Raw genomic sequence first — 11,701 nt, forward strand, 5'->3', positions numbered from 1 at the left:
CCCCTATAAGTCCCCGTTCCTCACCCCTATACGTCCCCGTTCCTCACCCTATAAGTCCCCGTTCCTCACCCCTATAAGTCCCCGTTCCTCACCTCTATAAGTCCCCGTTCCTCACCCCTATAAGTCCCCGTTCCTCACCCCTATAAGTCCCTGTACCTCTAACATGCTCTTAAAGCAGGGAGGAAGCATAAAGAATATAAAAAGTTGCATTACAGAATACTACAGCAAGGGCTTGTTGCCCTGACAAAGATTATACCTAGTCCTACACTAAAAATAATTAACATTCCGGCAACTGGTTGGCTCATGCAACGGTGTTATTAAATGTGTTTATTACAACCATAGTTTGTTATCATCATGTATACAGTTCGATAAAACAAAGTTGCTACCAGAACTTCATCTCACCTAAGCAATATAAAGACTACGAGGTGGTTTCCTCAACACAGATTAAGGCTAGTCCTGGACAACAGCAAAACAAGCTCAATGGATAATCTCCATCGAAAAATGTATCTTATAGTCGAGGTTTAATGTGTGTTGAGGGAAACCTCTCTTATAACTTGAACGGAGTGGGACACTAAACTGCTTACACACAAAAAAGGTGTCAGAAATGTACAGGTTACAAAAATGATTGACACCCCTACAATAATAACAATTATTCTGCTTTTGTAAATACAATGAATGTTCGTGTTAGTGCAGTAATAGCACAAAAAGATAAGAGTCTCTTTTTATTAATCCACGCTCTCCAATACTCTCCTTCATTTGAATAGGAATACTACTGCGTTGTCTCAGAGGAGGTTAGCTGGAGGCCTTGAGCTCAGGAGAGAGGGGGGGGGGGTCAGGTAACAGGTAAGGTTACATCCCAGACCCATCCCTTTGCCCCTGATGCCACTCCCCTGACCTCTGACCCCTGCCAATAGTGAGCTAGCCGGGAATCCCTTTCTCAAACCGCTCCAGGGGCTAGTGTTTCAGGTTGGGGGTCAAAACGAATAAAGAAGAAGCTTGGGTGTAGTCTCTTCTCATTGGGTGGCTTGCCAGATGATGATGCCTAGTATGGTCAGTACTATGGACAGGACCACGGCCAAGATGCACATCTTCCTACGGGACTTTTGCTGAGGGGAGAGACAAGAGGGATGGGTGGGTTGGTGACAGTTGAGATGCAGAAACAGAACTGTTGCTACCAGACTCTCATTATACTGCTCAGGTTATACACTTTCAACACCTGGCAGAGTCCATGCCCTTGATGAACTCAGGCTGTACAGAGGGCAAAAGGATCAACAGCCAATCCAGTAGTCCGAAAGCTACAGTCAGCCTAAATTGGTCAATCGCTCCATGATTTCACTGAGAATATGCAGAATATCCAACTTAAATGTAATTTCGGCTCAGTTCCCCCTCGCTCGGCTCAGTTCTTCCCCCCCCGCTCGGCTCAGTTCCCCCCCTCGCTCCCCCCCCCGGCTCAGTTCCCCCGCCCCGGATCAGTTCCCCCCGCTCGGCTCAGTTCCCCCCCCCTCGCGCTCGGCTCAGTTCCCCCTCGCTCGCGCTCGGCTCAGTTCCCCCCCCAGTTCCCCCCGGCTCAGTTCCCCCCCCGCTCGGCTCAGTTCCCCCCCCCCGCTCGGCTCAGTTCCCCCCCCCGCCGGCTCAGTTCCCCCCCGCCGCTCAGTTCCCCCGCCGGCCAGTTCCCCCGCTCGGCTCAGTTCCCCCGCCGGCTCAGTTCCCCCCGCCGGCTCAGTTCCCCCGCCGGCCCAGTTCCCCCCCGCCGGCTCAGTTCCCCCCCGCCGCGGCTCAGTTCCCCCCCCCGCCGGCTCAGTTCCCCCCCCCTCAGTTCCCCCTCGCTCGCGCTCGGCTCAGTTCCCCCCCGCTCGCGCTCGGCTCAGTTCCCCCCCGCTCGCACTTGGCTCAGTTCGGCACGAGACAATCCTCCTGAAAATGAAAGGGATCCCTCATTTTAAAATCGTCAGCCATCGCGAGCTAGCAGGGGACGCAGGGTCTTGTTGATTTAACGTTTATTTAAACTAGGCAAGTCAGTTATGAACAAATTCTTATTTACAATGACGGCCTACACCGGGCCAAACCCAGACGGCACTGGCACAATTGTGCGCCGCCCTATGAGACTCCCAATCACGGCCGGTGGCGATACAGCCTAGAATCGAACCAGGGTCTGTCGTGCCTTAGACCGCTGCACCACTCGGGAGCAGCGTCTTACTCTGCAACAGTGATAATTCCTCTTACCTGGAAGTAGGCGGCTCTCTGAAGCTGTTCTGTCCCTTGGTCTACGTGGACCTCGGCGCTCTCCACGTTGGCCTCTATGCTGTCTGTCATGTAAACACACACAGAGAGAAGGGTGAGACACCCTGGCTCAGCTTTGCCTTATGGCGGGTCAGCTTTTCTTTAAAAAACACATACACTACCGGTCAAAAGTTTTAGAACACCTACTCATTCACGTATAGTGTAAATGCATTTTCATTTCAAACAAAGACAAATCAGCAGAGTTGTTCCAATAACACACGTGCTGTTGGGTCAGCTCTTCTACCTGGAAGCATGTGCATTGAGGGAAATGCAATCATAAAGAGAGTTCAAATCACGTTTCAGAGTGGTGGGTTTTTATGAAGGAAGTGACAGACTGGGGTTCTGTACTGCAGTACTCCAACAGTGACGGGACTCACCAATCATCTCTCCCTGATCATGGATCATCACTGCCAGGTCCTTGAAGATCTGGTTCACATCCAAGATGTCCGACTGAAATAACAACACACCTCAATGAGAAAGGTAATGCTGAAATAACATAACGAGAATGGGTTATGTTATTTCAGGTTTACCAATGAGAAAGGTAATGCTGAAACAACATACCTCACCTCAACAACAAAGGTAATGCTGAAACAACAACATACCTCAACGACAAAGGCAATGCTGAAACAACATCCCTCAACGACAAAGGTAATGCTGAAACATACCTCAACGACAAAGGTAATGCTGCAACATACCTCAACGACAAAGGTAATGCTGAAACATACCTCAACGACAAAGGCAATGCTGAAATAACATAACGAGAACGGTAAACCTGAAATAACAACATAACCCAATGAGAAAGGTAATGCTGAAATAACTCAAGTGAGAAAGATAATTATCCTGTTTATGCCACGTGATGAACAGGCATTGGTCTGGTCCCCAGGCGCTGCCGGAATCCTAAAAATCAGGATTTCTTTCTGGATCAAAATGGAGCTTAGGTGGTGGATGTGGCAGGGGCGTGGTCCCTTGCTGATCATTGTAGAGGCCCGCCCGTTGACCGCAGGGACACAGAACGATACACTGAGTGTACAAAATATTAGGAACACCTGCTATTTCCATGACACAGACTGACCAGGTGAATCCAGGTGAAAGCTATGATCACTTATTGATGTTACTTGTTAAAGCCACATCAAAATCAGTGTCGATGAAGGGGAGGTGACGGGTTAAAGAAGGATTTTTAAGCCTTGAGATATGGATTGTGTCTGTGTGTCGTTCAGAGGGTCAATGGGAAAGACAAAAGATTGAAGTGCCTTTAAAACGCGGTATGGTAGTAGGTGCCAGGGGCACCGGTTTGTCTCAAGAACTACAACACTGCTGGGGTTTTTCCACACTCAACAGTTTCCTGTGTGTATCAAGAATGGTCCACCACCCAAAAGACATCCAGCCAACTTGACAACACTGTGGGAAGCATTAGAGTCAACAAGGGCCAGCATCCCTGTAGAACGCTTTCAACACCTCGGTGGATTGAGGCTGTTCTGAGGGCAAAAGGGGAGGTGCAACTCCATATGAGGAAGGTGTTCTTAATGTATTGAAATACAGAGATGGAGGGAGCGTGTGAGAGAGTTTTACCTCTAGCTGTCTGATGTTAGTCTCTCTCTCCTTGATAAGCGCCAAGTCCTCTTCTGTTATGGCCTCCTCTGTCCGTGTGATTGTCGGAGCCCAATCATCTTGGCTGTAGAAAAGAACAGTGAGAACACACATTTTGGAGAGAAGGAGTGTTATGAGATTTTGATGAATAATGACTAAATGGGGCATACATTATTTAGCTTAAAACTACAACTAAACAGAATACTACTATGTTACTGTATGGATGTATGAATCTTATAATAATCATGTCACTGAATAAAATGTGTGTCATTATAATCAATAATTAGAACCAAGACGGTCTGTTCCTTGTTAGAAACTAATGGAGGTATCGTCAGACTGGCTGGAATGCTGCGTTCCTCACAGGACATCCTGTCTCTACACAGGGAGAGGAGAGACCTTGGGCTAGTAGTAGATTATTTAACAGGTGGTGGACGATGTGGGAAGGCTTGTGAACTATACTGCCATTGTATCGGAGTGGAGGAAGGACAGTTTAAAACCTATGACGTCATTTTTAGTATATAACCTGTTGTAAATTGTACCATGGTCAGTACTCTCGAGACTAAACGCTATTGATAGATTTTGAGACTGTTCTCTGTCCATTTGATGCAAATAAGTATCTTACAAATTCTTAGAAATGGGCAGTGTTTTAATTTAATTGGTTGATAAACATATAGGAATAAAATTATTTTAACAAGGAGATAAAGAGACCAGGAACCATATCCTGAAGTAGAGGAGTATTAAAAACATCCTCCTTTGAGAGAGAGAAGCTAGAACGTACTTATCAAAAGACACAAGCTGTTCCTCAGAGACGCCATCTTCAGCCTGACCAGAGAGGAGCCAGGCATTACATAAACAAAATATCCACTTCAAAATAGAAAACCTAGCCAACGGTATGACCGTGGCCTTACTGAGAGACGGGAACCAGCTCGGGCTCTGGCCACAGACTCCTTCTCCTTCTGTGCTGCCTGGCGCTGTACGGCCTGGAAGTTGTCAAGGGCAGCGGAGAATTCATTCATCAACCGGTCCTTCTGGATCTTCTGTTGCCTCTGTGGGTTGAGAAGAAGAAAATGAGTAATTTAAAAACATATTGTCATGGTCAGTGAGTTGTCACAGTCATTGTCAAGGAGTGGTGTAGGGTGAAGATGCCCCTAGATATTGATCTTGGGTCAGTTTTGCATTTCCCCCAGTAATGGTTGAAGTTAGGATTGCGGGGGAGAGGAATCTGATGCTAGATCAGTACCTATGGGGAAACTTCAACCTGGAGTCATTCAAACACGAAGGTTACCAGTTGTCATTGTTGAGGAGTCAGTCACAGACACAATCTCATTGGAACGGACACTGACCTGCTCTGAAGGTGCTGAAGATGGTGAGACGAAGCCCAGGTCTTTCAGGCGCTTGTTGGTCTCCTTGGCCAGCTGGTTTGTAAAGTGCTGTATCTGCTGCCTGAATGAACCGATGTCCAAAGGACAGTAAGGGAGATAGCAGACTCTCCGGGAGTAACAGAACACACACATTTATGGTCTGTTCTGTGTTCGGCGCATGAATACGTTTGTCAGTGTATGTACAAGCAAAACAACAAGGATACATACAGACTGTCCCTCAGTTCGCTGGTGTCTTGTCCCGTCCCCAGCTGATTCACCATGCTCTTTATCTTGACAGCTGGGAAGTGCGAAAACATACATCCTCTAAACTGTAGGCTTTAGGATACATCTAGCATAGACTATTACAAAGTCTTGACTTGCATGAATGACTCTTAAAATTACTTTAAAAAAAACCTCCTACCCTTGGTTTGCCCACACTCTGCAGCAATACGTACTGTTCTGTGTGATCTTCTGGATGTTGGAGCTGCATGCCTGGATGAGGGTATTTGAGTCTCGTGGCTGGGTGAGATAGCGGTCTGCTTTACCAGAAGACATTGCGGCCTGTCCGGTGTGCTCTTTTTCCTGGGTGAAGACTGCTGGGGGCTGGGTGGCAGGTATATTGGGAACGTATGTATACTACCGTTCAAAAGGTTTGGGGGGTGGGTAACTTAGAAAATGTTCTTGTTTTCCATGAAAACATACATGAAATGAGTTGCAAAATTAACAGGAAATAGTCAAGACTAGGGTTGCAAAGGGTTGGAAACTTTTCCGTCAATTTCCATGGGAAGTTTAGCCCTGGAAATTTTGCTTAAATTTATTTAAAAAGGTAGCTTATAACAGTGAACCTTTTTTTTGTGGGATACATATAAGGCAGTTCTTGGTCTTGTGGCATATTTTGGTTCAACTATCCCTAGTTCAATGGAATTGCAACACTGCATGCACAGTGCATTCTTCCATCACATGTAGAGCTGATTCTCAAGATCTTGCACACACTAATGAGATGCTATTGAGCCCACACTACTACACTGTCTGGGCCAAGGATTACATGCTTTCTGGTAAGTTTAGATTACAATACCAGGTGGGGTGAATATATTTTATATGACAGACATGATTTTTTTGTTAACTAGTAAATAGTAGCCTACAGCAAAGTGTGTATCAATTATAACTTGTTAACAATTTCTGCTAGCTAGTTTTAGCTTGCTTGAGCCTGCTTACTGAGGAGTGTTAATTCACCTGTTTCCATACATGTTTCATTTTAAAACATTTATCTTACAAGGAGTTGTTTAATCTCACTGCTTAACTATTTATCTGTTTTTGTTTTTTTCCGCTCTTTTTTCCCCCCCTCATCTTTACAGGAAAATGCCACACGCATTAGCCGATGTGTGGAAATATTTCACTGCAGCTAATGTAGAAGGAAAAGCTGTGTACATTGGTAAATACTGTGCCAAATCATATGTGAAGAAGGCAATAAAGATTCAGAATCCTCTGGCCAAGTGCATAAAGTTCCCTCAGCGCTCACAACAAGCAACCTCTGACAAAAGTCCCTCTACTTCTAATGGAAGTGAAAAGGAGGAATCAGACACCTTATCGATAGCAACAGCTCATGGTCCTTCTGGAATCAGAAGTTTCTTTTGACTCAATGGAGGAACGTAGTCAGAGAAATGCTGATGAATGTCTTGCTCGAGCTGTGTATGCAACTGGTTAACCTCTGATGCTCGCAGGCAATGTGTCTTGGAAGAGATGTCTGAATGTTCTTTGCCCAGCATACACCCCTACAATCAAACATGCTTTATCGACTCATTCGCTGGTTGCAGAGTTCAACAGAGTTCAAGGGAAGGTCAAGCAAATCATTGAGACCGTATTGCAATCATCTCTGATAGGTTGTTGAATATTCGTGGGCAAGGAATAATTAACTACATCTCTACCCCTCAGTATTATACGAGAGCACATACACAAGGGACAGACACACCGGTCTCTACATTGCAGATGAGCTGAAGGCAGTCATCCATGACCTTGGACCACAGAAGGTATTTGCACTGGTGACAGACAATGCTGCAAACACAAAGGCTGCTTGGTCTAAAGTGGAGTAATCCTAGCCTCTCCCTTCACACCCAGCTAAGGAAATGGTTAGGTATGTGAAGGGTCATCAAGTTATAGTAGCAATCTACCTCACCAAGCAAAGTGAGAAGAATAAGAGCACCACATTGAAGCTGCCCAGCAACACCCATTTGGGTGGTGTTGTCATCATGTTTGACAGTCTCCTGCAGGGGAAGGAGTCTCTCCAAGAAATGACCATATCACAGTCTGCCGATATGGACAGCCCCATCAAGAGGATCTTCCTGGATGATGTATTTTGGGAGAGAGTGGTAAGCAGCCCGAAACTCCTGAATGCCATCCTGTCTGATGTTTAGACTTGCAGATGTAAGAGAAGAAATCCGTACAGCCCTGTCCACTTCACTGTTGCGCCAAGCAGAGGAAACTGCAGTTCTGAAATACATCAAAATGCGTGAAGACTTCTGCCCGAAGCCCATACACATCGCAGCGTACATGTTGAACCCCAAGTACGCTGGCAAGAGCATCCTGTCTGGTGCAGATATCAACAAGGCCTATGGTGTCATCACTCCTGTCTCGTCCCCTTCGCATATATGAGTGCAAGGATCTTGGCAGTTAGGCAAAGTACACTTCCAAGCAAGGGCTTTGGGATGGAGATGCAATATAGTAGTCGTGACAACATATCTCATCAGCCACCTGGTAGAAGGGACGTTGTGGATCTGAGGCTCTTTCCCCTGTTGCCTCCATCATCCTCCAAATCCCACCAACATCAGCCGCCTCAGATCGCAACTGGTCCTTGTTTGGGAATACACACACACACACCAAAGCAAGCAACAGGCTGACCAATACATGGGTTGAAAAATCCATCTTTGCCATCTTGGCAAATTTGAGGCTTTTTGAGCCGGACAACGAGCCATCCTCAACAAGGTTGGAAAGTGACAGTGAAGATGAGGCGTCAGAGTTTGATGTTCAAGAGGTGAACATTGAGGAGGTCCAGGGAGAAGACATGGAAGCCTGAGAGGAAGACAACCGAAGCTTTAGTTTCTAGACTGTCATTTTACAAATGTGTTGAAAACATATTTTTTGGGAGATGTGATGGATCATTCCAATATTACCTTTATGTTGTTGTTAAGTGAAAACATCCCATGTGAAGAGTCAACTCAGTCAATTAAAGTTCAATTCGTAACAAATTATTATTTATAAAATATATACATATATACATATATACATACACTTCTTTTGGAAGGATTTAATCATTTGCAATCATGTCTACTTATGATAAAAGGTTTATGTTTAGTCCCATATGATATAGTAAATATATCCAATGCAAAATACACCTACATTTAATATTAATTTGCATATATTTCCATTAAATTCCCACGTAAAGTTTCCATCTCTGAATATTCCCCAAACTGTGCAATCCTAGTGAAGACGTTGACAAGGTTATGAATAATGATTTTTAAATGAAATAATAAGTGTGTCCTTCAAACTTTGCTTTCATCAAAGAATCCTCCATTTGCATCAATTACAGCCTTGCAGACCTTTGGCATTCTAGTTGTCAATTTGTTGAGGTAATCTGAAGAGATTTCACCCCATGCTTCCTGAAGCACCTCCCACAAGTTGGATTGGCTTGATGGGCACTTCTTACGTACCATACGGTCAAGCTGCTCCCACAACAGCTCCATAGGATTGAAATCCGATGATTGTTCTGGCCACTCCAATATACACAGAATACCAGCTGACTGATTCTTCCCTAAATAGTTCTTGCATAGTTTGGAGCTATGCTTTGGGTCATTGTCCTGTTGTAGGAGGAAATTAGCTCCAATTAAGCTCTGTCCACAGGGTATGGCATGGTGTTGCAAAATGGATTGATAGCCTTCCTTCTTCAAGATCCCTTTTACCCTGTACAAATCTCCCACTTTACCACCACCAAAGCACCCCCAGACCATCACATTGCCTCCACCATGCTTGACAGATGGCGTCAAGCACTCCTCCGGCATCTTTTCATTTTTTCTGCGTCTCACAAATGTTCTTTGTGATCCGAACACCTCAAACTTAGATTCGTCTGTCCATAACACTTTTTTCCAATCTTCCTCTGTCCAGTGTCTGTGCTCTTTTGCCCATCTTAATCTTTTCTTTTTATTGGCCAGTCTGAGACATGTCTTTTTCTTTACAACTCTGCCTAGAAGGCCAGCATCCCGGAGTCGCCTCTTCACTGTTGATGTTGAGACGGGTGTTTTAAGGGTACTATTTAATGAAGCTGCCAGTTGAGGACCTGTGAGCCTTCTGTTTCTCAAACTAGACACTCTAATGTACTTGTCCTCTTGCTCAGTTGTGCACCGGGGCCTCCCACTCCTGTTTCTGTTCTGGTTTGAACCAGTTTGCGCTGTTCTGTGAACGGAGTAGTACACAGCGTTGTACGAGATCTTCAGTTTCTTGGCAATTTCTCGCATGGAATAGCCTTCATTTCTCAGAACAAGAATAGACTGACGAGTTTCAGAAGAAAGTTCTTTGTTTCTGGCCATTTTGGGCCTGTAATCAAACCCACAAATGCTGATGCTCCAGATACTCAACTAGTCTAAAGAAGGCCAGTTTTATTGCTTCTTTAAAACCACCACAACAGTTTTCAGCTGTGCTAACATAATTACAAAAGGGTTTTTTAATGATAAATTAGCCTTTTAAAATGATAAACTTGGATTAGCTAGCACAACGTGCCATTGGAACACAGGAGTGATGGTTGCTGATAATGGGCCTCTGTACGCCCATGTAGATATTCCATTAAAAATCAGCCTTGTCCAGCTACAATAGTCATTCACAACATTAGCAATGTCTACACTGATCAATTTTATGTTATTTTAAATGGACAAAAAAAAAAATGGTGCTTTTCCTAAAAAAAAACATTTCTAAGTGACCCCAAACGTTTGAACGGTAGTGTGGGGAGGTGGGTGAAAACTCTGGGGGAGGAGAAAGTAGAAACTCGTTTTTTGTTTTCCTATCAATACTGTGAGAACAGAGATAATGTTATCAAACAAGTGTGTCCTAAGATAGGCCTAATAAATGTGTCACAAGTTACATAACAGCTAAATGCCTAGTCCTAACTGGAGAAAAGTGCTGTCATAGATTCATAATGAAGTGTGATTTGACATTACAATAGTATCTGTTAAAAGTAATGACTACACACTTTTGAGTCAGTACAACAATACCCTTTACTAAGAAAAGCTATCTAGGATAACCATTAGCTAATCGACGTTATGTTCATCACATTAGGCAGGAGGGGCCCAAGAAACAGACAGTGGCAGTAAAGAGCAGATATTCACCCTCAAAATATCAGACTGCCACATGCCTCCACAACCTCTGGCTAGCTAGCTCAAAGTGGGACACAAACAAGAGTTAGCCATCGTTTCTGGGTAGTTCCTTCATAGTGTAGCTAGTTAACGTTAGGTAAATCAAATTATTTTACAGCCAGCCTTAACGTTAGATATCTAACTAGATTGAACTAACGTAGCAAGCTTACCTAACTCAAGTTATCCATAAAACTAGATAACTGTTATATTTATTAGCACGTAACTTACCATCTAATGATGAGTGCTCTAACTTATATAATTGAAATGACTATTTTTGCCGACAGGTATCCGAGTCTGAAGCTGCTGTAAATATCCGTTAGCTAGCATCGTTAGTTAGCACAGAGACATCAGGTGAGGAAGATAAACCGCCCCAGACAACGAATTGGAGAACCGTGTCAACAAAATGTGCCTTTTTAATTCCACCATGAGCTTACACATTAACGTAGTTCCCTTGAAACGGAAAATAATACATTCTTACATGTTTAGCTGGCTGTAGCAAACATCCGTTTTGCACCTTCGTCAAAAAGACACCGTCCCAACACCAACGATGTGTATAAACCCTGGAAAACAGACAGCAAGATGCTGGATCCACTGACAAGATAAATGACTCTCCGCCCCTAACAACGGCTGTCTAGCTCCCGCCTTTCCTTTCTTCTGATTGGTGGATACGTCTCATCCATTTAATATATATATATATATATATATATATTGATCATTGCTGACGTCATCCGCCTGTATTCAATATATTTCTAGCCTCATGTCTCATGAATATGCATAGCCATCTTGAGACAACGCCCATGTGCTTTTTCTCAAAAATTGCCGGATGTGTCACGTATCATACTTATCAGTTCACTCGTAGTAATGTACGCGTTACTAAATTTCTAATCGAGCAAATAAACCTCACGTAGGAAATAAGCAATTATTTTGTTTACCAAATAGGTGAGACGGAAGAAAAAAATAGCCACCTGCTAGAGGGAGACAGATTTCCTCCGAGTTGAATCCTCTTCTCTTCTTCTTTGCTGACAGGGAACGCTTCGTTAAAGACACCGCGTAGCCATCTTTTTATTTATTTTATTT

The 11,701-nt window shown here is 44.2% G+C and overlaps 1 protein-coding gene across 4 annotated transcripts; it reads right to left on the reverse strand.

The window, feature by feature from the left end:
* Positions 1-296: 296 nt before the first annotated feature.
* LOC135551694 (syntaxin-12-like) lies at positions 297-11,234 on the reverse strand. 4 transcript variants are annotated; one of them, XM_064982876.1, is made up of 10 exons: positions 11,103-11,233; positions 5,684-10,234; positions 5,453-5,526; positions 5,211-5,353; positions 4,776-4,913; positions 4,646-4,689; positions 3,850-3,952; positions 2,658-2,730; positions 2,224-2,306; positions 297-1,106 (listed from the first exon to the last, which is right to left on the reverse strand). In XM_064982876.1, the coding sequence occupies exons 2-10, from the start codon at positions 5,716-5,718 to the stop codon at positions 1,014-1,016; spliced, it is 786 nt and encodes a 261-aa protein (XP_064838948.1). In that variant the 5' UTR covers positions 5,719-10,234; positions 11,103-11,233; the 3' UTR covers positions 297-1,013. The 4 variants fall into 4 exon arrangements, with proteins under 4 accessions (XP_064838948.1, XP_064838947.1, XP_064838946.1 ...); XM_064982875.1 differs by having other exon boundaries at positions 5,211-5,310; positions 5,457-5,526; positions 5,684-5,831; positions 11,103-11,231; XM_064982874.1 differs by having other exon boundaries at positions 5,211-5,310; positions 5,457-5,526; positions 11,103-11,231.
* Positions 11,235-11,701: the final 467 nt, after the last annotated feature.

Source organism: Oncorhynchus masou, chromosome 13, assembly GCF_036934945.1.
Source record: "Oncorhynchus masou masou isolate Uvic2021 chromosome 13, UVic_Omas_1.1, whole genome shotgun sequence".
Lineage (NCBI taxonomy): Eukaryota > Metazoa > Chordata > Actinopteri > Salmoniformes > Salmonidae > Oncorhynchus > Oncorhynchus masou.